At 33.2% G+C, this 25,594-nt stretch overlaps 1 protein-coding gene across 5 annotated transcripts in view; it reads left to right on the top strand.

Moving 5' to 3' along the window:
* Positions 1–25,594, top strand: part of SCN2A (sodium voltage-gated channel alpha subunit 2) — a 121,091-nt gene that overhangs the window by 71,776 nt on the left and 23,721 nt on the right. For all 5 annotated transcript variants that reach the window (XM_036236909.1, XM_036236912.1, XM_036236913.1 and 2 more), the window contains 5 exons: positions 375–613; positions 7,401–7,574; positions 9,462–9,818; positions 15,099–15,578; positions 24,698–24,818. In XM_036236909.1, the coding sequence (XP_036092802.1) occupies positions 375–613; positions 7,401–7,574; positions 9,462–9,818; positions 15,099–15,578; positions 24,698–24,818 (1,371 nt within the window). The remainder of the gene's footprint in view (positions 1–374; positions 614–7,400; positions 7,575–9,461; positions 9,819–15,098; positions 15,579–24,697; positions 24,819–25,594) is intronic.

Genomic DNA, 25,594 nt, shown 5'->3' with positions numbered 1-25,594 from the left:
TCCTGAGAGGAATTCTTGGACAATATATATGTGTCTGGCTTTGTCTGGAACATGGATGAGTTTTCAGAATATTTAACACAAACTCTACCCACTAGTTACTGAATAATTTTGAAGGTAATTATCAGACAGTTTAAGATTGCAGATAAAATCTTGGAAACTATGTTTAGCCAAGATGAATTTAAAAAGTTTACTAGCCTTCCTGTGCCCGTGATTTTTATGTCAGCTCACCCATTATAAGTGTTTTCCTGCTCCACCATCAATTAACCCATAATACCTTTTAATAGCTTTATTTTTGTATTACCTTCAATTTAAACCATGGACTGCTTAATAGAAAGTAAGCAGTTTTAATGAGTATTCTAACTCTTTTCTTCCAGAACTTGAAGAATCCAGGCAGAAATGCCCACCCTGCTGGTATAAATTTGCTAATATGTGTTTGATTTGGGACTGCTGTAAACCGTGGTTAAAGGTGAAACATCTCGTCAACCTGGTTGTGATGGACCCATTTGTTGACCTGGCCATCACCATCTGCATTGTCTTAAATACACTTTTCATGGCCATGGAGCACTATCCCATGACAGAGCAGTTCAGCAGTGTGCTATCGGTTGGGAACCTGGTAAGGCCTGCAGAGGGTTCCTCTTTCCATTGAAAGACTGTATGACTGCCTTAATGAATTTCACATATGACTCTCAAATTAAATATGAATTCATTGACCATGTATACCTGGACAGCAAAAGTTTAGCATTCCTTTTTTAATAACAAAAATATATTGCTACAGTTAGGCAATACAAAAGATTTAAAATTTGTATGTACAATTTGATTTAGAATTATATTAAGTTGCCCATTCATTGGAAAGATGATTATAAAGCATTGAGGACATTGGTCTATGGTAACAAAATCTTGACATATTTAACTGATATTTAGATAAATTTTTGGGCCATGTATACATTTTCCAAAAAAGGAAATTATGAAATATACCAGGTCAGATAATTTTGAAATATCATTTGTAAATACTGGAAGATGGATTCTTGGTTATCATATAGTGCTTATGATTTCCATTTGAATTTCTCCTGTAAATTTAGAAATTTATAAATGATGATTTGGGCATACATTTTCATTGAAAATTTTGTGTTAAAATTCACTGGATACATGGTAGAGTGATAGAAATGAAAGTAAAGTAGTCTTACAAACAATATCAATAAATTCACACAACAAAAAAAAATATATTGTTACCAACATAAGAGGCTCATTAAGTTCTCATGCACCTCTCAACTTGCTATGTGAACATATAAATAGGTTGGATGCATACAGTAAATAATATATTTATATAAAGTAAAGTATATAACATTTTTAGGCCTCGAAGTAACAACTATTTTTTTTACTGTACTCCAGATAGATCTTAACTGATCCAAAGATAAAGTTAATATATGCTGACCACTTATTTTGTACTGAACACTGTACTAAATGGTTCACATGAAATCCCTCTGTCTGGGTTCCCACAAAGGTTGGTCCTAAGGTAGATACTGTGATTGTCTGCATTTCACAATTGAGGAAATTGTATCCATGAGAAATTAACAGAATGGTGGAAGGTCAGAACACTATATCAGAGACTATGAAAGCTATTTCAGAGACCGTTGGTCAAAACTCATAGAACTTTAGAGTGGGAAAGGATGACATTATTTAGTCCATATTTTACCTATATAGGAATATCTTCAACATTATCTCTAAAATATTAGCAAGGGATGAAAGAAAGCTTTATGGAGGTAGGTATTAGGAAATAAAAATAAAGAATTCATTTCAAGCAACTAAAGTCTGTTTGGACATAGCTCCAGGTTTTAACCTGAATAGATTCAGGTTCTCAGTCAATGTCATTGAGAGTCAGCTTTTCGCCCCACTTCCTAGTACATTTCCTTTATTTCTGGCTGGGTATTCTATTGATGACAATGTGCTACCAACTTTTTTTCCTACCAGCATAGCACACTGAGTGGAATAATTGTACCTCCTAACTCATAGCTTCAGCAGATGGCCAAGAATTTAATATTATTGGTCTGGTTTAAGTTACAGGCTATTTCTAAGCCAGTCAGTTACTCTAGTTCTAGGGTTAACATGCCCTATTTGGCAAAACAAGAACCCTGTCTGATCATTGGAGATAGGGTAAATAAGTAGAATTATGAAGAAAAAAGTTAGCTCTACAATTTCCAGAAGAATGAGTGGATGATGAAAGACATAAAAAACAAACACACAATTTAAAGTGGGATTTGTCTTATGTGTCAGTGAAGGCAAGATTTGTATTTGAGGTGAATCATGGAATAGTAAAATATATATATAAACAGAATACATATTATTTTCATGTATATGGACTATTCCCCAGGATAAACTATGTTAGGTCATAAAACAAGCCTCAATAAATTTAAAAAGATCAAAATCGTATGAAATACTTTTTCCTGACAAAAATAGAATAAAATTAGAAATAAATAACAAAAATAAATTTTGAAAATTTACAAATATGTGGAAACTTAAAAAAACATACTCCTAAATAACCAATGGGTTAAAGAAGAAATTACAAGAGAAGTTAGAAAATACCTTGAGATGGATGAACATGAAACACACCAAATGGATACTTATAGAGTGAAGCTAAAAGTGCTTAGAGGGAAACTTATGCTGTAAATGCCTATAGTGAAAAAAAAGAAATATCTCAAATTCGTAATCTATCCTTTCCCCCTAAAGAAACTAGATAAAGAGGAGCAAATTAAACTCTAAGCTAGCAGAAGAAAGGAAATAATAAAGAATAGAGTGAAAATGAATGAAATAGAAAATAAGAAAATGATAGAGAAAATCAACAAATTCAGAAGTTGATTCTTTGAAAAGATCAACAGAAATGATAAATCTTTAGCTAGACTTATTAGAAGAAGAAGAAGAAGAAGAAGAAGAAGAAGAAGAAGAAGAAGAAGAAGAAGAAGAGGAAGAGGAAGAGGAAGAGGAAGAGGAAGAGGAAGAGGAAGAGGAAGAGGAAGAGGAAGAAGAAGAAGAAGAAGAAGAAGAAGAAGAAGAAGAAGAAGAAGAAGAAGAAGAAGAAGAAGAAGAAGAAGACTCAAATCAGTAAAATCAGGAATGAAGAAAGAAGAGGGAAATCACTATAGATCTTATAGCAAGGAGTATAAGGAATACTATAACCAACTGTATGCCAACAAATTAGATACCCTAGATGCAGTGGAAAAATTCCTAGAAAGTAGACAACTACTGAAATGGATTTCAAGAAGAAACTGAAAATCTGAAAAAAAAACTTATAAGTAAAAATTGAATTAGTAATTCAAAGAAAAGCCTCGGCCAAGACTAGTTTCACTGCTTAATTCTACCAAATATTTAAATAATTGACACCAATCTTTCATAAACTGGTCCAAAAAAATAAAACAGAAAGGAATACTTCTTGAAAGATTTTGGAATTCGAAGCCAACCAACATATAGAAATTGGACAAACTCCTTGGGTTTCCCTTTGAAATCCAAGTGCACTAGCAATACTTTAGGAGTAGAAACTATGTCAGAGAACCAGAAGATTCAATCAGTTAAAGAGCAAACCAAAATAGCCCTGCCCTAATCAGCTTGGTTTCATATAATTTAACTGCCTGTAAGTAGCTTGGTTTCATATAATTTAACTGCCTACTAGAACAAAAATTAATACTCTTCAGAGGAAAATAATTGAATGCAAATGCTCTACAACACATCATCCACATGGCATAAAGAATTATGTGATATGTGAAGAAATAGAAAAATGTGACCCACAGTAGAGAGAAAAAGCACTTGATATAAATAGATTCTGAAATGACTGAATTCAAGAATTAACATAAAAGGATTTTAGAAGAGCTATTATAAATATGCTTAATAATTTGAAAGAAAAAATGGTCATTACGGATAAATAAATGGAGAATACGAGCAGAAAAAAATGAAGACTATGAAAAAAATCATCTAGGTATTTTAGAACTGAAAAGCACAAACTCTAAAATGAAAAATTTACAATGGGTATGTAAGGAAAATTGCAGATGACAGAAGAAAGTGTTGTTAAACTTGAAGTAATTATATAGAAATGATTCAATTTGAACAGCAGAAAAAACTAAAAGGAAAAATGAACTGAATCTCACTAATCTTCAGAATAACATCAGTGGTCTCATATTTGTATAAGGGAGACCCCAAAGGAGAAAAGAGTAAGAATGGAAAAAACAAATTTTTGAAGAACTAATGGCCAGAAATTTCTCAAAATTGGTGAAAAATATTAACGTAGACACCTTGATATTAAATTATGGAGCTTGAGTGAACATCAACAAGAATAAATATAAAGTAAAGTAAACTACATAGTACACATCTTGGTCAAGCTGCTGAAAACAAAATAAACTTTGGAACAGCCAGAAGAAAAATACTTAAATAGTCATGTGCCACATAATGATGTTTTAGTTAATTACGGACCACATATACAGCATATGAGGGAGGTCCCATAGAATTATGAAGCTGGAAAATTCCTATCACTTAGCGACATTATAGCCATCATAAGGTTGCAATGCCTTGCTTTACACAAATGCTTACCATTGCCTACACTATTCAGTACAGAATATACTGTACAGCTTTGTAGTCTAAGAGCTGTAGGGGAACTGAATTTGTTACCTCAAAGTATATCTTTTTGGTGTAAGGGTTATTTTAGTCTGGTTGATTTTAAGGGAGCAGCTCTGTAAACCAAGTGGAAATTACCCTTCCTAAAGGACATTCACATTTGTAAGTGAAATCTCCGTTTGTACGGGTGTCTCCCTCGCTGTACTAGAAAGGGGGATGACCTTATCTCTGGAAATTCTTATCAGTGCAGAACACAAAGACTTAAATTTGTTTGACGACCTTACCCTTGTTTACAGTGCTTTTCTGGATAACCTCCCGACTCCCCCCACCCCCAACATCTTATTTTGTCTGTAGCTGGAGATGGTATTTAAGGTGGTGGCTTCACTCATTTTGATGAGTTACTCAGTTTTCCCAGGTCTCGTACATGTGTACATGTTATGAGACTTTTGTTTGTTTCTCTGTTAATCTGTCTTTTATTACAGGAATATCTCAGCCAAGAATCCACAAGGGTAGGGGAGAAATTATATTTCCTCCCCCACAGAACCATAGGCTATACCATATAGTCTAGGTATGTAGTAGGCTATGCCACTTGGTTTCTGTAAGTGCATTCTATGAGGATTGCACAATAATGAAATCACCTAACGGTGCATTTCTCAGAATGTATCCCATTGTTAAGCGGCACATAACTATAATATATAAAGCAAACATGTTAGTCTGCTGAAAGAAGAAAAAAAGAAACTCATTATTTTAAAGTGAAACTCTCCAGCAAAAGTTAATATAAACAAAACCTAAGAGGAAGTTGTTGCACCAGAATTATGCTACAAAAAATGCTAAGGAAGTTCTTCAGGTTAAAGGGGAAAAACAGATCAGATGGAAATTTGGATCTGATGATCACTAGAAATGAATAAACATGGGTAAATGGAAAAAAACTGTCTTCTTTTCTATCTCAATTTTTTCAAATGACTACCGTTTAAAGCAAGGGTGTATAGCATATATATGTATAAAATATATGAAGATTTAGCACATTTGGGGCGGCAAAGATTTCTTGGAGAAGAGACTGAAAGGGCTATACATTATCTAAAGTTCCATAGAATATTCAAACATTGGGATTCCACTCAATAATGAAAAGAGAATAAACTGGTGATACACACACACACACACATACACACATACATACATATATACACACATATATATGTATATATATATGTATGTGTGTATGTGTGTGTGTGTGTTTGTGTGTGTGTGTGTGTGTATGTATATATAAATTTCAACTTGAAGTACTCAAGAGATATTTGGAGAAGTCAGTAAGACTCTCGGTTTTCTTAGCTGGCCACCGAGGTAGAGAGTGATTCCATTTACACGTACTGAGGTAGTGAATATCAGAAGAGAAGTAAGGTGAATTTTAGACCTGTTGAACTGCAGTACTTGTGAGACAGTCGTCCAACAGAGGTGTTGAATAGGTAGGTGGGTATGTGGTATGTAGTTTTGGAGCTCAGGAGGTGTGCTTGAGTCAAAAAATAAAGCTCAAAATGTTTACTTATTACGAAAGAAAAATTAGAGCAATAGAGATACCTCTGAATAAATTCAATATTGAATAATTTGTTAGAGGAAGAATGGCAGCTGAGAGGTATCCAAGGAGGTGTGGATCACTGACGCCAGGAACAGAAAATATTTTAAGGAACAGGAATAGAAAACAATGCGAAAAACTCCTAAAGAAGCAAGCTCACTACTAAAATTTCTATTGAATTTAGCAAGTGTGATGTTGGGTATGTTGGTGAAATTGGTCAGAGCAGTTTGTGTTGACTGGTAGGTTGTGAAGTTGAAGAAAAGGAACTAGTGAAAACAGGAAAGTATAGAACTTCTTAAGGAAGTTGGACTATGAGAGTATAGATGGTGATGGCTAACAGGGGAAGTAGAATGTAGGGGAGTTTCTTTGATGGTGGTGGTGGTAGTTTTTAGGTAGAGAAGGACTGAGTATCTATTGCTTCCTGTAAAACCCTAACAGGAAGCAGTCGGTAGCTGGAAGAGACTGAGACTACAGATTGAGAAAGTCAGTTCTTTGAAAAGTCCAAAAAAAGATACCTTACAGTTGGAGAAATTAGAGCAAACCAGGGATACTTTTTCACAAGAAGAAAAAAGCAAAGCACAGGTATGGATGTAAGTAGTTTGATAGATATAGGGAAATTGAGAACGTTCAGGTTGGTTGACTTCTGTTATCTCTGAGACACAGAAGTGCTGAGTGGAGGATAAGAAAAAATGTTAAAGATATGTGGAGGAGAGAGAAAGTTTGAAATAGTTGTACAGAAAGAAAATGGAGAATGGAAAATACTGCTTCTCATAGCCAGAAAAATAAACTTTTTTTTTTTAAACATTCTTTCCATCTGTAGGGCTCGTAGCACCCATGTTTATTACCGCCTATATGTAGCCTTCTCAGCACCAGCCTTACCTTCAGGGCCACGGGAGGGGATGAGCTAGCAAGTTGTCTTTTAGTGAGTTTTTGGAAGACTAGAGAGATCAGAGCCAAACAGTTGTCCACAGTGAGTTAGCTGAGCCTTTCATATAAGAATACAAAAATAACAATATTACCTTTATTATTTTAATTCTTCATCACTTGTTAAACCTTAAATATAGTAAACAATTCAATAGTGATTTGAATACAAACCGTTTTAGGGTATAATGTGCTGGACCTAAACCAAATTTTTAAATTCAGAATCGTGATTTGTTGAGTATAAATTAAATTGCTCAATAATTATTTATGTCTCCAAGAGTATTTACTTGTATAATAAACGTTTCTCCTTTAGGTCTTCACTGGGATCTTCACAGCAGAAATGTTTCTCAAGATAATTGCCATGGATCCATATTATTACTTTCAAGAAGGCTGGAATATTTTTGATGGTTTAATCGTGAGCCTTAGTTTAATGGAACTTGGTTTGGCAAATGTGGAAGGGTTGTCAGTTCTTCGATCATTTCGGCTGGTAAATCAACTGGGAATATCCATAATATTTTTATAATTATCTGGTAACCATTTCAAGATTCCACATGGTTATAATATCATTTGAATACATTTTAAAACAAATGAGATTGGCAAACAAATGGATGGCAATTTCTTCTACATCATAGCTTTAATGGATAGAGTAACTATGTTCAAATGAACAGCCAACAGTTATCTCCTTAATAATTGAATGGCAGTGCTAAATAAAGAGGGAGAAAAAGGGATTCCTAGGTGCACCTAAATCACAATTAAATAACTTGAAAGATTCATCTCTCAGTTGTGTGGAGTTTGTTTAACTATGTATAAGGTGTGGTTGAAACTTAGGAAGAACTCAGCTCTCTCAGAAGCTCAGGAAGTCGTAGAGTGTTCAAAAGAAGAGGACAGAGCTCCCCACACATCTGCTGTTTTAGCCAGATCAGGAAGTTACCAAATCCACTGAGAACTGCCGATATTATATTTTGTTAATTTTAAAGAAAAGGTCGTCTTTTGATCTTTATATTTTATAAGTGTATAGATCTTTTAAAATCAAGAGAAAATATCACGACACATTTCCATTCAAAGTTTGGTATGTTTTATTGTGCTGTTACTTTTTGTGATTTGTGATTTGTTTTCAAATAACAGAGATTGTTATTATTAAATTACTAAAAGAATTATCTTATTGGCGATTAGTCTCAAAACTTTGTTATGAAGTCTGTTTAGAATTTCCCTTACCACTTCAAAGTTTAAATTTGAGTTGAGATCTTTACAGCTCTGGTTCCCTTCACTAGTCTTCACAGAGAGCTATGGATCTAATCTGAAGCTAGAAGGATGCAAAAAATACAAAAATAAACAAACAAACAAGAAACAGAACAAAACTTGGAAGTAGTTGTATGAAAGTAAATATGGGTAACTACTTTTTAAAATGTTGGTAAATCTTCATGATAATATGATGCAGTTTGAGGAAATGGGAATATAACATCATAAACATCTTGCTTAGTGTGTCAGGCTCTTTTGCATTAATTATTCTCTGGGAATAAATTTAACAATTTGGTGTTTATATTCACTCATTTGCGTCACTTAGATGCAATTAAATAATGTACCGTGCTTGGTCTGACATTTATTGAAGCATCAGAAATAAAATGCTGCTGCTGTTTAACCGTAAATGGTATTTTAGAGGCCTCTGTGAGGTAATATAACCAGTAAGTCAAGCACCGTGGTTGAGAACCATTTACGCACTCTAATGAGTTGTTGATTAAGTCAATGAAGACTGAAAGGTTGACAAAATGCAGCTTCCACTTAAGTACAAATATTTCTTCTTTGAATATAATAAATCTTTAAAATACAGCCTAATACTACGGCAAGCTAAAGATACAGTAAGATTTAAGCAATGGAAAGATTTAAAGAAATTGGTTGTTTTTTCTCTCGTACCTTGTATAATTTAACTGTTAATTTTATCTGCACGTATGCCTTTCAACATATTTCAGGTACACTGAAAAATATATCTACTTTAGGCTTTTAAATAATAAGAGCCTCTATTTCTCTGAAACAGCCTAAACTCATTAATTACCAGTAATCTTAAATATCTCAGTTTCTTAAAGCAAAACAAAATGAGTACTACATATGCTTATGTAAGATTCTGGAAAATTTAGTATATATTATTTTTAAAAATGACCATAAAAATTATATACTGTAATTATTTTATTTACAATATAGACTGTTTCCAAATGGAAAATACCCCATGTAGCAAGTAAACTGATAGATTTGCTAGATAATAGTTTGACACACAAATAATGTATCACTCTATAATTGAAACACTAGATTTTCCCTGTAAATGAATTTATAGATTCTTTAGAAGCCAGGACAGTAACAGCTTGCTTTCTTTCATTTCCAGCTCCGAGTTTTCAAATTGGCCAAATCTTGGCCAACTCTGAATATGCTGATTAAGATCATTGGCAATTCAGTGGGGGCTCTGGGTAACCTCACCTTGGTGTTGGCCATCATCGTTTTCATTTTTGCCGTAGTCGGCATGCAGCTGTTTGGAAAAAGCTACAAAGAATGTGTCTGCAAGATCTCCAATGATTGTGAACTCCCACGCTGGCACATGCATGACTTCTTTCACTCCTTCCTGATTGTGTTCCGAGTGCTATGTGGAGAATGGATAGAGACCATGTGGGACTGTATGGAAGTTGCTGGCCAAACCATGTGCCTTACTGTCTTCATGATGGTCATGGTGATTGGAAACTTGGTGGTATGTAGTAAATACACTTTCCTCATTTTCAGTAAAAGGCAATGTAACCATATAAAAGTATGTTCAACTGAGGAATGTTTTATGCATTTGGGGGTATTTTTGTATCAAAACAATTTCCAAATTTTAACTATTCATGATTGCAGGAGCCAGGTATAGTTTAGAGTATTGAAATACACTCTAAAAAAATTTTTGTAATTATTTATTTATTTTTCTATTGCAATATAATTGACATTAACATAAACTTTTAGGAACCCTTTTGAGCCAAAGTTGCTTTTTGTCACTAATATCTCTTACTATTCCATGAAAGGGGTCATTTCTGGCTTTTATCTTTCAGTTCTTGTGTCAAAGCATGGAAGGCTTACTAAGAAGAGTTACTCCTTTTATCTATAAGTACTAGCAATAGTATCACTTGAAAATGTCTCACATTTGAATTTCCTAAAAATTGGAGTTAAAAAAAATTAATGTTTCTCTTAGTGCATTAAAAGTGCATGGGGTCTTGGGTGCCCAGAAACTATACTGTGAGTAACTAACATTGACTTAAGAATCACTTATTATCTTTTCTATGTAAAATGAACCATGTCTAGCACCTCTGTGCTGAGTGACAGGGTCACAGAGAATATGATAGGAAGATAGATATAGCATAGTGATATGGTGTTTACTTAAACAGGAGTCAAAATAAGAAGTATCTAGTATGTGTCGAAGGATGTGAAAACAAAATGCCATATGTCAAATTCACAAAATGGAAAAATTCCTTTACAATGGCAAGGGTGGTGAGGAAAGGTTTTTAGGAGTTTGGATCTAAAATACTTTTAATCAAAGTGTAAGAGTTAGCCTGGTAGGAAGAAAGGTAGGCTGTTCCACATCAAGAAACAGTGGACCTAGTGGTTGGGGGACAGAAGACAATAGATTTTATGGGAAGGATTAGGCTCTTATACTTTAAAGCAGTTATATTTAGTTGCTTGATTAGGTGTCATTCCAATGAAAGAGAATAAGGATTGTCATAAGCAATATTTTAAAATATGCAATTTATAAACTTGATTTCCTCTCACATAAAAGTAACCTCAAATTCCCCAAAGGAAGAATAAAAGGAAGGTAAAAAAGACAAAAGATTATCATTTTATTTTTATTCATTCCCATAGTTCAGCCTCCTCAGAATAGATTAGATAATTTCAACCTATTGAAATAGTAAGAAACATAAACAGTGTTCACTACAGAAATATGAATTGTGACTCAAACAACAAATGATTATTATCTCATAGTTTCTGTGGGTCAGAAATTTGGGAGCAGCTTAGCTGGGTGACTCTAGCTCAGGAGTTATCATAGAGTTGCTATCGAGATGTGGACTGGGGCCCCAGTTATCTTGACTAAGGCTGAAGAATCAGCTTCCAAGAAGGCTCACTCTCATGGCTACTGGCAGGAGGTGTCATTTCCTTTTGGCTGTTGGCACAGGGCCTCAACTCCTTCCCACGAGGACCTCTGCTTAGGATTGCTAAGTATCTTCATGGCATGGTAGCTGGCTTCTCCCAGAGCAGGTGATATGAGAGAGGGGCAAAGAGAAAGCCTTCTTTATGTTTTAATCTTGAAGTAACACACTGTCGCTTCTGCCGTAGTCTATTCATTAGAAGTTAGTCATTAAGAAGAGCTCACACTTTTGAAGAAGGAATTAGGCTCTAATTTTTAAAGAGAGGAGTATCAAATAATTTGTGAATATATTTTAAAGCCACTACAATACCCAGTACAACTTGTTTTCATAAAGTGGCATAAATTAGAAGAAGAGAAGAAAAGGCAGAATTGAGGCTTTTATGACAACAGTGAAAGAACAGATCAGACTATAACAGGTAGGAGAAAGTAAGTTTGAGGTCAGATTGCGTAGAGTTTAATTTATGAAAATTAAACTTCATAATAAAACTGAATTTTTTCTGTGGGCAAATACAAAGATGGCTTTTTATCAGGAAAATGATGAAGTAGTATTTCAGTAAAATTTATTTAGCAAGAAGCTGCAGAGTGGATTTAAAGAAAAATAAAACACATCACATATCTTCTATTAGTTTACTGAAATAAGAAATATCTCTCTAATATGTAATTGTACAGAGGACTAAAATCAAAAAGAATTTCAGAAAGTACTATACCTATGGATGACATTTAATATTAATTTGATTATTGTATATACATAAAAAGATATAGCCTGTAAAATAATCATTTACATCTACTGGCATAAATTTAAAATCTATACCTTTAAGAAAAAAATTAAAGGCTCTCTTTCTTTTTTTATTATCAGTTTAAGAAATATTTTTCTTTTGTGATATACTAGATATATTTCTGGAGTACCCAAAATCACTTTTACTACTGTTAAGGAAAAATATTCTTATCACATTTTCTTAAATAAGACTGAATGAATTTAATGCACTATCTCCTAAAATTCTTTCTTCTCATCCTCACCAGAGAGGGAAAAGTCCCCCAAAGGCAAGCTGGCATAACGCTCTTTCAACACACTTAAACTTCCATATGGTGCACTACCACAGTAATCACTGTAATCACTGCCATGCCTGGTCCACAGGCAGGATAGAGGTAGGGCCACAGATGGCTCTTCCCCAGGCCAGGATGTTTTTTGTGATCCATTCTTGATTTCTTGACTCTATGGCCAGAGATCCTTTTACAGGTTCAAGGCAGGTGCTACAAGAAGAGAATGTGACTTTTGAAGATTACTACTCCTAGAAGTAGCTGACCTAGTCTCCTCCCTCTCTAACTGAAGGTGGGGTATTAGGAGTGTTGAGAAAGTTTTGGGTTCTCACAAATTATGGATCGGGATGGAGGACTGTTGATATATGTAATATATTTCAATCTGGAACCCAAAATGGAAATTATGGTAAAATTTTTCATTCCAAAATACTACCTTGCAGACGTGTGAAAAAGTCAGTTTCACTTAGTGAGTTAACAGTCTGCCATGAACGCTCGTGGAATCACATTCAGGGTTTCGGTTTCTGAGTGAACTTTTTCAATTGTGTTCCCTTAAATTGCCGTTGATCTCACCAATCGCCTTGGTCGGCTGTTATGCAGATATATCCTTTGTTAACACATGAGATCTAGACAAAGATTAGTGTGGCTCATGCAAATATTTCTAGGAAAATAAAGTAAATGGAAAGATAATATTGTAGAGGTAAGTTGGGTCATAAAAACAACTAAACTTTCTCAAGGGTTTACTATGTGCCAGTAGCTGTGTGTGAGCTACCTGGATTCTCTAATTGAACCCTTACAACTATCTTGTAAGCTAGGCACTGAGAAAAGTATTGTATTTATTTTACAAAAGAGGGAATTGAAGCTGATTGGTTTTGCTACTTGTCTAGAGCCATATGGTTAGTAATTGACAGAAACTCAATTCTTACTTAGTACTCTAATTCTGATGAGAAAGAGGACCAAACCATTTAAATATCATGAGTTTTTGCCCCAATGCTTAAAAGATAAAATATAGATGAGATCTCACTCCGGGAGAGTTAATGGAGTATATTAAGAAAAATTTTCACACAGAAAGATAAATACCATATGATTCCATTTATATGTGGAATGTAAGAAACAAAAAGAACAAATCAATCAAAAACAAACTCACAAATATAGAGGACAATCTGGTAATGGCCAGAGGTGAGGGGGATTGGGGAGCTGGAAGAATGGGGTGAAGGGTTAAAGTACAAATTAGTAGTTGTTAGGTGATCACGGGACAGGGAGCACAGCATAGGGTATGCAGTTAGCATTAATGTGATAGATAGGTGGAGAGCCAGAGGAGGGAAAGAGCAATTAGCGGGATCATTTTATAAACTATGTAAATGTCTAACCAATGTACTATATACTCTAAACTAATAAAATAAAATTTTTAAAAAAGGAAAATTTTCCTAATAGAATAAAGGATAGTACATTGATTAACCTTAAGCAATCAAATTCAGAAAATAATTATGGAAACAAGATTCAATTTTATTATGAATAAAACCCCAAATTTAGCATTTATTTTTCCCTCTTCTATTTTTCATCCAATTAATAAATCGAAGGCATATCACAATAAAAAATAAATTTATTGGTAAATTCCAGATGTAAAGGAGCAGGTCTTAGTATGAATACTCAGCAGCCATAATATAGCAGTTAAGAGATGTATCAGTATAGACTCAAAAAATTAGGTGCAATCTTTATTGGATCTTTTATGTGTTTACCTTTCTTGCCACCATTGGTTAGAATAACTTGTAACTAGTTAGACAAAGGAGCTCTAATCCTCATTAGTTTATTGGAAAGGTAAGAATGTAGCAGGAATGCAGCATCCTTTTCATTGAAGTTTTACTTAAAATCCTACGATTCTTTTTTGTACTATTTACTTTTTGTCCTTTACTACTATCTCATTCTTTTGTTCTGCATGCTCGAATAATCAAGGACTCATTATAATTGTCAATCAAATCCTGAAAAAATATGTATGACAGTATTGTGCCCATATGAGTGCCTGATTCGTTGGTAAATTATCTGTTTTTGAGAACACAATGGGTTTACAGTCAACTAATCTTTTCACTCACTTGTACTAGTGGAGCCTATTTTTGGAGACCCAAGTTAATAGACTAATTAGTTGTCTTATTCATGACAATACCTTGACTCCACAATCTTTAATCAATTTTAACATCATTATTATTGTATAATAGCCATTTCTTTGTAATATTTCCAACCATTGTACAAATTTGGTGGCTATGTTTTTCCAAACCAAAAAATAAAAACCCTGGATTTTAATCTAGCAAAAGGTATATTTTTCCGAATTTGACAAGTTATCTAGGTGCAAAAATTGGTACAAATACATAAAAACCAAATTATATTTAAATATAATGAAATCTTTAGTTTTAAGAATCAAATTATAGTAAATTATTATTGTCCTGGAGAATCTAGGTTACGTGAGCAAAATACTTAGCATCTGAAATAAAACATTTTTTTTTCTTTTTTTACTAAACCACTATCTAGATAACTAAGATTTCTCTTTTGGAATGGAATTTAATATAGATATTTTATGCAACAATGGTTTTAGTAGTTTTGCAATGAGTCAAGAGGAAATAGTGTTAATAGTATTATTTGATATTGGCCAGGATTTATTTCATAACCATTCCCTCCATCTCCCCCCCCCTTTTTTTTTCAGGATAGTTTATCATAAGCTAGAAAAAATACCTATTACCAAAAAATTAGGTATAAGAATAATTTTGGAAATTTGTAGTCAAGAGCAGTTGAAATAACAATGTTTTGATCACCTAATTTTCTTTGTTTTAGGTTCTGAACCTCTTTCTGGCCTTGCTCTTGAGTTCATTCAGTTCAGACAACCTTGCTGCCACTGATGATGATAATGAAATGAACAATCTCCAGATTGCTGTGGGAAGGATGCAGAAAGGCATTGATTATGTTAAAAGGAAAATACGTGAATTTATTCAGAAAGCCTTTGTTAGAAAGCAGAAAGCTTTAGATGAAATTAAACCTCTTGAAGATCTAAATAACAAAAAAGACAGTTGTATTTCCAACCATACCACCATAGAAATAGGCAAAGACCTCAATTATCTCAAAGATGGAAATGGAACTACCAGTGGCATAGGCAGCAGTGTAGAAAAATATGTCGTGGATGAAAGTGATTACATGTCGTTTATAAACAATCCCAGCCTCACTGTGACTGTACCAATTGCTGTCGGAGAATCTGACTTTGAAAATTTAAATACTGAAGAATTCAGCAGTGAGTCAGATATGGAGGAAAGCAAAGAGGTAGGAATTTTTAAATAAAAAGACATTTTGGTGTTATGCTTTAAGCTGTCAGACTATTTTAAAAAATGATATGCTGTTTTTCAAGTATTTATCATTTTGAATTACTAATTATATTAATATGCAGATTAAGATGAAGTTTTGTAAGTACTTAAAAATAATTTTAGACTTGTGAAAATGCCTTAGTTTATCCAATTTATTTCTTATAATTCTCCCACAATGGTCGTTTTCTTTCTTTCTTTCTTTCTTTCTTTCTTTCTTTCTTTCTTTCTTTCTTTCTTTCTTTCTTTCTTTCTTTCTTTCTTTGTACGTACTAGAAAAATACTTGGTGAGAGAGTAGTTCTACTGTTGATTTTGCTACATTCTTGACTCTTAGGAAATACTTCATAAAATGTGATCTCATTTAGTTTGTGAAAGTATATTTCTTCATGAAAAATCTGGGATCTTTGCTTAATATTTACATATAGTTTCATGTTTCCTGAGATAAATAATTTTTTTTAAGGAAGTGAAGGTAGTGATGAGGAATCATGTTGAAAATATTTTTAAGCCAACTGAGCCCAGAGCATGCTGTCTAAACAAACAAAAAGCCATAATATATTATAGAATATAAAATTCTGAATTTACCAACTATGGTAAGAGTCTTGGTGGTTTAAAGTACTCTTTACAAGAAAAGTAAGAGTACCAGAGTAAATATGTTTTAGGTTTGTTTATAAGTTAATAAATGCAAAGTTGGGGGTAAAGAGAAGACAGAATATAAAACTTGAGGATTTAATTGTTTAACCATGTGAAAATGAAAACAGAATTCCCAGTAACTAAAGCTTCCGTTAAAAATAACAATAATAACAACCAAAAACAAATATTTATCCTTTCTTGTCATTTGAATTAATTGACAGGGATAGTAAAAGCTTCTATTACTATTCTTATTCTCAGAAAGATGGATGATCTGGGGGAATTTGAAGCATTAAGGAATACAATTTAGTAGTGTAACAAAGTCACAATAATTAGGGATCGGTTGATAAAATTATGAGCTAAAATATATTTCTAAGAAGGAACCTTAGATATTTCATTCAGTATTCCTATATTTATTCTGTAAAATTATTGAAGAATATGCTATTTTCCATTTTTTCTTGTTTATAAGATAGGTAGCATTACTTATTCAGTGATTAGGTAGAAATGGATGTTAAGCATAAATTCAGAGAAGTTTAAATGTAAATAATAAAATTAACATGTAAGTACTCAGGTATAGCTAGCTACTAGTTTCACAAATAACCAATGACATTTGAGGGAAATATTTTTAAATCTTACTAATAAAACCATTATTTTAAAATTAAATGTCTTAAGACCTGGTTAATAAAATTTTAGATAAGCATAGTGTTCTGAAGAGTCAAAAGTTGAAGCTATCAGTCAGTTTAAAAATTTAGCTAAATTTGAGTGTCTTTTGCGGTGTAGTTAACTTGACATTAAGTCTTCTTCATTCAGAAATTTTAAAGTCTCAGGCTTCTCCAAAAGGCTATGTGTTTTGCCTCACATAACACCATTTTGCTGGATAAGAGCAACGTCCAGTAAGGCAGAGCTTATATTAGGAAAATCCAAACTCTCTTCTCAGTTTCACTTGTTATCATTAAATTTTTTATGTGTTTTCTGTTTGAGTTAAGTACTCCAGTATATATATATATAGTCAGTACTTTAGAATTGGATGCAAACAGTTAACCTGCCAATTGGAAATATAATTATTTTATTGCTTCAGCTGTAGAGTCCTTTCAATACCTTCCCACCATAGGGATTGTTAAAATTTATTATTTGGAGAAATAATATCTCAGATAAAAATAATATCTTTATCTCAGACTTCTTAAATGTAAACTCATAAGCTAGTAAAAGATTAGGGCAGTAGTCTAGGAAGGGAATATGTGCAGGTTTTAATCTTTTGTTATTTTATTTGGTAGCTTTACGCTAGAAAACAAAACAAAATTGAAACAATGAAGATATCCAAATATTTCTGCCCGAAATATCTTTTTAGTGTTCCGTCTTCAAGTTATTTTTATCATGTCCTTTTCTAAACTGATGGGATGGGATCATGCTGTTAAATATCATATGTAGAGTAGTAAGATATTATTGTAAGAGGCTTATTGATATTCTTTTCTAAATGCTTAAAAAAATAAAAGGGAAAAAGTGAAGCACTTTTTAATTTTTGGAATGCCTAAATGAATCCCTTTTGATAGGGCAGATTAACCAAGTAGACCCAGAGGATGTTTTGGTGTTTGAACTAAATCCTTTTCTATTTTTTTTGGCCAAATTTACATGATTCTTTGATTGTTCTATGGATTCTCTAGAGTATATCATTTTAAGTTCATGTCATAATTGTATATGCTTTAACTCTTACCTTATTTTGACTGTATTTAATATAATTCTTTTCATACTTTGTGATTTTGAATAATCTATTTTTCTTGAGAGTTTGATAATGTTGAAGGCATGCTTGAATGATGTTTTTCAAAGTGAAATTTACTAGTGCAATATGGTGACCTTCACTGCTTACCATTCTTACTTCTCACAGGGGTAAAATCAAGCTGGAGCCATCAAGAATACAGCTCTGGTGTTTTTTAACCAGCCAGAGGCTCGTGCCATCACTTTTACCCAGGTTACCCAAGCAAGTTGTATATATATGTATATATAAATATAAACAGTTTCTAAATGAATTTTGACTGGCCTGCATGTTACTCAGCTACATTCCTTGCCCATCCATTGGCAGTAAAATAAAAACATGCACAGCTGCTCTTATGCTGAGTCATAAAGCATGGTCAGGCAAGTCTGGCAACTCTAACATTTTTAAAGGATGATTTAACTGCTAATTTTCTTACATAGATCTTAATAGAAACTATATTCACTGAAAAGTACAAGTGCATGCCTTGATGGATTATTAAGTTCCATTTAACCTTACAGCGTTTTGAACAAGCCAAGGGCCTAAAGGATAAATGTAGGTACTCTTTGAAATACTCTTACAGAATAGCTTTCTTCCCCCTGTCCCCACCCCCTTTTCTTGAATATAGCCTCAGTGAATGTACTTTGTTGATAATTTTTTTTTAATTAAGTGTCATATTAAGTTTTTCTAAAGGATAATCTATAAATTAAAGCAATCCCTTATTCATGTGAAAACTTCCTAAAGGACGTTTTAACGTGGTATTTTCATTCTGAAAGTAGATCTGAAATCCACTTTCTTCATCCTGTTTTTCTTCAGTTCTTTGTGTTTTTGTTTCCTCTATTTCATCCATACCTGTTGGGAAACTTTCTCTTGAAGAATATTATTTAAGTATATCTGGCACTGCAAACTCCTATAAAGGAAGAGAATCTTTTTGAGCTCTTGCTCCTTTGGTGTCTTTTAAATGAAGGAACTTTCCTTGTTATGTGACTATGGCAATGAGTATAACATCATTATTTGGATACATTGGTGGATCTTTCATTTCCTAATGTCGAAATCACAGTTTTGTGCTAAAATATGGTAAATTACTTAATCTAATTTAATTATTTTTCAAAAGATGTAAATTAATTTGTAACTTAGATGCAGTTTCCTCTCCTTCTGCCATCAAAACTATAAAACAACCCTGCCATAAGCATATTTGATTCTTTGCAAGGAGTAATGATCATGTCATTCTTGGAGAATTCTCTTATACTTTGGAACAAAATATTAAGTCACTGGCACTCCAGATTCATGAAAGATAACACCTCATATATTAGAGGAATGATATGAGACCTAAGATGTGTAATTGCTCATAATTAAACACATATACACATATACACAGCAGCTAGAGAGAATCATTTTTTCCTACTATGTATTAATTCTTCCGAAAAGCATGAGACGTGACTCTTTAGGATAATGGCTTGTTTTTCCCAGTTTCTTGGAAAGAGGAAAGGTTAGTTCCCTTATTCTCTGAGTATCCCATTTTCCAAGTTTCTGCGTAAAGAGATATATGAGGGAAAGTGCTAATCAGGTATATTGTCTACCAATGTATTTAGGATATTTAGCTGGATTAAGTGTAGAAGAACACAAACTAAGTAGGAACTAATTTAAATGGACTATATTTGTTCTCAACTCTCACATTATTATAGTTCCCAATTTCCTTAAATAGGTCTGTATTGTCTGTTAAAGGACTACACACACTGAATTCCAGGGCTTAAGAAGTGGGAAGGGGGAAAAAGATGTGAGGAACAGTTTGGGTAAGCAATCATGGGTGCTATGATTTCTTCCTGGAGAAAATGCAGTTCTTAAGGAAAAATTTTCCAGGGGTATAGTGATTAAGGGAGAGAAAAAAGGTCTAAATACCCCTAGTATAAGAACAGGATGGGCCAAACATTAGTGCCTTTGGGGCACTGGTAATCTGTTCAGAGGTAGGTCAATGTGATATGAGTTACTTTTCCATCCCAAGAAAGATGTTTAAGCTCTTGCTATTTATGGATTAGAGAACTTTATAGTGTGCCCATTATAAAGACAAAAGGATTTTCTGGATATTGTGATACAATAATAATGGTACTTTTGATTTTTTTCCATCTTCCTTATTAAGAAGGTAACACCAACAATTTTTTCTGAGCATTAATGTGGCACTTCAGCCTTAAGCCTATCCAAAAGCAAGCAAGACCATCACTTTCATTGTTCCAGTGTTAAGATTTTTTTCATATAAAATGACCCAGAACTCTTTAAGTACAACTTAGAATTAAGAAACATATGGAACAAAGGATTGCCATTTTTGGAGACCAAACTTTTAGTTAGGTATAGAATGCTTGATCTTTTTTAAAAAATCTCAAATTTTTAGTAACTCAAATTAGAATATATCACTCTTTTTCTAAATTATATACAATATTTACTATGTACATTTTCTTTAAAACTATATCTTAACTTCATGATGAGAAACAATGTTTTTCTATGAAAAACTTAATAAGAAGTATTATCTCCCTTTTTCTGTTGTGATTATTTTTAAAAATACTTTTACTTTCTAAAAGAAGGATTTAGTTTGGCACGTTAATGTTTAATAATAATTTATCAATGATGTGGAATGTTAAAGTTGAAGTGATGTGTTTAAAAATAGAAAGTTAGATATGCATGTCTTGATATTTATTAGATCATTAAGCAAAATATGATTTTTCCCTGTTTAACTCCTGTGACTATAATTACCCAGCACTTAGAAGAATCCAGCAAATTTTAAATAGTAAGAGATTTTTGTATATGACATTTTTCACCAGAAAAAAATGTTTAATATTTCTACCTTAAAGTAAATGATTGCCAATGCTATTTATAGAAAGTAAAACTTGCTGTTCCTATTTACTCTCTTTACTATTCTGACATCGAAATATACTCATATGTTGTTAATATGAGTTTGTTAGTGAGGTAAGCACTACTCTAAAAATATCATTCAGCCTACTTGTTTCCCAATAAATAAAGCACAAATAATAAAAAGAAACCTAAACATCTAAATTTTATAAAAGAGAGGCATAGAACTTGTCAAGCATGGAGCCTGAAAGTGTAGAACTAGTTCCGTTTCTGGGAAGCTGGTATTTTGGTTTGTTGCTCATGTGGCATTTTGTCATGAGTGATGCCTAGATTGAAACATTTACAAGCAACTTTTATTTGAAAAAAATGTTTAAATGCATTAGTACTAATAGTTTCATATAATGATGTATGTTTCACAGTTCTAATTGGTGAATTTGCACTATAGTTAGGATTGATTGTAATTATGACTCTACCTAAAGCTGAAGATTTTTATATTTTTAATTTACTTCATTTAGTTTTTATAGGCACTTAACACATTTTAACTGGTTTAGTCATATTTTATAGCATTGTTATATTTGCCTCATGCAATTTTAAGAAAATCTTTGACTTGATATTACTAGAAAGGTTTTACAAATCAGAATTTCTTGCCCAGATCTCAGGATTATTGTTTAAACTTTTTGTCATGAAATATTTTAATATATCTAGCTCTAGTCTACATTAATACATATAAGAAATAATATAACTTGAACTAGTACTAAATTCATGGTCTTGAGACTTGGGAATCAACATCGTAAAGCACCATTTTGAACCTACAATGTTTAATTAGATATCACATCTACTAAATGTTTTAAATGAATAAAGGTTGGCTTTTTTAACGAATCATTAAAGAAATTCTCTAGGGAATCCTGGCAAAATGGAGTACAGAAGATCTAGAGTTCAGCTACTGACTCGCTGTGACTTTTGACAAGATGATGAAAGCCACATTTCGTTCTCTAGATAGACACTGGATTGGTTGATGTCGAGGATTGATGTGAACATAGATTTTTTATCTGTAAACCAAGTAAAGCTATTCAGGTAATGCATGAGACGGGTAGGTCCTGTGTTGTGCCACATCAGGAGGAAGATGGAGAAGGATGAGATTGCCCCTCCTTGAGGAGGTTCCATTCACTACTGGGACTGTAAATCAATGTACATAGAATGAAAAGGAAAAAAAAAAAAAAAAAAAAACGTTGTCAAGATGATTCAGTATTAGTTTTCCTGACTCCAGAGTTAAACTACAGTTTACTTCATAGACTCACCTCAGGTCTGAATAATTGGGAACTTAGTGTCGAGACGGCACTGGTAATTCTAAGAGCTATTGGTTGTTATTTTCACAATTCAGAATCTTGAAAGATTTGTGTTATTCTGCACTTAAGTCAGAATATTATTTGTATCCCCTTGAGCGTGAAATGAAATATTAGATAGAAAGTGTTAGAAATGGTGGTAGAAGAAGAGTCCATGCAATGGTCATCGATTTGTTTACTCAACATTTATTAAACACAAACATTGGTGACAGGTGCTAGAGATACAGAGATGGCAAAAGCACAATATTTGTTTCAAAAGATTAAGTCTGGTGAAATATGTTTTCTAGAAATACAAAATACTTTGTTGCACTTTAAAAAAATAATAACATGACTTTAAAACATAAATATTTGGCTTTCATTAAAAAAACTTCAATTAATTCTATGTCAATACTAAGTCACTGCACCAAATGAAAGGATTGGTAATAGATATACACGATTCTCTGGAAACTTTTGAACATTTTGAACCAAGATTCCCTGGAATATCTTGTCTAGTGACTTCTCCCAGTCACTGTCAAGGACTAACATTCATTATGTAATGAAGAAGTTTATTCATTCATTTATTCATTTATTTTTTAAAATAATATCTATTGAAGACCTGCAGCGTACCCAGCCCTGAGGTAGGCTCTGATGCAGTAATTCACCAGTGCCGGCCTCAGCACATGGAGCACCCTGAATATGTATCCTCCTTTTTCCCTTAGGCCCACCCTCAGGTCTTCTAACCTGTATGTGCAATGTGATGCTTATCCCGAAAAGGAATCTTTTCTAATTCCTACTGTGGGTTCTATGTAGTCAGACCAGATACTCATGCTTCAGTTTTTCTGATTACTTAAATCATGTTTCAGTGTCCTGCAAATGATAAGGTCAGTATTTTCAGGATCTTAATATGTAACGACTTCATGTGACTCAGACAGAATGGATTGAGAAGGTAGTTTAGTCATTTCTTAGTCAATTATATGTATGTAAACACAGCTACATTTTTCAAAGACAAAGCACAGGAAATTAGAAAAAGTCTTAAAAATTAGAATATTTGTAATAATCTCACTTTGATTGTTCATCTTAAAATAAAATCTATTTAAATTTTATTGGCAAAGATATTATAATTCATTGTCTAGGACAGTGATATACTTGATGAGTAAAAAATAAATCAATGGCCTATAAGCACCTTGTAACATATAATCCTTCATTTAAGTAATTTGGTCAAATTAAAAGAAATCTCCAAACTAGTTCTAAAAAGATAGACATATATGATATTTATGCTTCTATCATTAGTATTGTCAAATTACATAAGACCCGTTTTCAATCCCATATGTCATCTATAAATATTTTACTTCATCAGCACCAGCTTGCCAAGTAAATATTTTAGATTGAAAAATTATTTTCGTACAGGAAAGGAACTATTTTCCCAGGGAAGTTCATGTAACCTTACCCAAATATGAGTAGACTGTTTCCAGTACCGACTCAAATACCCATTTTCTAGTAGTTCAACATATTTCAACTGCATTTTATCGTGTGCTTACCTCATCCCCTTTATAAAGTAGCTCTAATCAGCTCAGCCATTTACTAATGTTATGCACTAATGGTAATAACATTGTAGCAGGTTCGAGAATGCTGTGGCCCAAACTACTCTGATTCCATGTGGCATTCATACCTGGCCCTGTGTCATTCCTGCAGCATTTTAAGCCCAGGTTAACGACTGGGATCTCTTCATTCATGCTGATCCCATGAACGACCTGACCTGGCTAAAGTTTGTTGCTTCGAGATTTAAAACAACTTCTTTCTAGTATATTTTTCTCTGGTGGTATTTGATTTAACCTAATGGAAAACAAAATAACAACCAAAGACATTTCTGCCTATATTAACAGGACAGGTAAGAGTGCCAGAGTAACAAGTAGTTTCCAAATGCACAGTGAAATACAGGCGTGCATTGGCCAAAGAGAATGCAAAGTATCAGCTCTTGCTATATAGCTAACAACGCGCTGCTCCTTTGGAAATTAGAAAGCTATAGAATATATTTAATAACAACCAGTAGTCTATGTTTTCATGTCAATGAAAAGTGGATAAATTTAGATTATTGCTGTTTATGTGCATTCGACCAAATCTTTTCTGCATTTGACATGAAAATACACTTGTGCAGCTTTCGTTGGTTGGGTCACAATTTTAGAATAAAACTATACCATTTGCAAACTGATTTACAAAACCAAGATCACAGACAACCATACAACTCTGTCAACTTACATAAGCTCTTTGCAGGATTTTATTTCAGAATCTGTATACATGGGCTCAATCAAAAATTATGTCAGTTGTTAGCACCATATTTTTAAAGAAAAAAAATATCCTGTGGTGCTGTATCTAATCTTGTGACCCCCCACCTCTACTAAAGCAGACTGGCATTATGTTTAAGATATTCTTAAATTACAGATCAAGGAAATGCATACAGACGACTTGAGGGCACGCCTTTTGAATTTTTATATTATAGATTAAAGAAAATATTTTAAACGCTTTTCTGTGGAATTGATTTTCAGAAGTTAAATGCAACTAGTTCATCTGAAGGCAGCACGGTTGATATAGGAGCTCCCGCTGAGGGAGAGCAACCTGAGGTGGAACCTGAAGAATCCCTGGAACCAGAAGCCTGTTTTACAGAAGGTAAGGGGAACAATGCACACGTGCTCATTGGACTTCTCTCATCCGTCCATCCATTCTCTCTCCTCCTTCCGCTTAATTATTTATGTCTCTCTAGCCACTGTTTGTTTGCTTGTTTTGCTTTTCTATATCAAAGCAAAGATGCTTTTTAAAAAGATAAAATCTAATTATGTAGTCGGATAGTCTGTAACAATCTTTTTTTTTTTTTTTTTGGTGCCCTTTTAGAATATCTAAAGAAAAGAGAAAACCAAAAACCAAAGTATCTCTCTCTCTCTCTAGTTTTTTTTTTAAAAATAAAACATATTAAAAGTCAAAGAAGTAGTTTATTGTTTTGTTAGATCATAAAGGGTACTACTTGATAATTATACATTTAAAACTGCCCCTGAGTAACAGTTCTGGATGGTAATGAATAATAGATAATAAAATGCTAAAATATATTGAGTTATATAATATTGGGCACCATGCCATTTGAATAATCTGAAGAGGATTTTCAGAAGAAAGCTAAAATTATGTTATTTGAGGTATGGATCAGTTATCTCTTGAACAATAGTGTTGTGTATCAAATCATCAAAAATTCTTAGTATATAATAAAACATATATTTTTGCTCGCAAGTCTATGGCTGGCTAGCTGGTTTTGCTGATCTTGGTTGGGTTCTCTGAGACAAGTCTGGGGTTTCAGATGGGACAACTGGGCTGATTCTGCTCCACTTGACTCTTCTCTCATCCTCCACGCACCGGCCTGGGTTTGTTCTCATGGCGAAGGCAAAGGCGCAAGAGAT

The sequence above is a fragment of the Rousettus aegyptiacus genome, unplaced genomic scaffold (assembly GCF_014176215.1).
Source record: "Rousettus aegyptiacus isolate mRouAeg1 unplaced genomic scaffold, mRouAeg1.p scaffold_m13_p_2, whole genome shotgun sequence".
NCBI lineage: Eukaryota > Metazoa > Chordata > Mammalia > Chiroptera > Pteropodidae > Rousettus > Rousettus aegyptiacus.
This window is presented reverse-complemented; position numbering and strand designations above follow the sequence as displayed.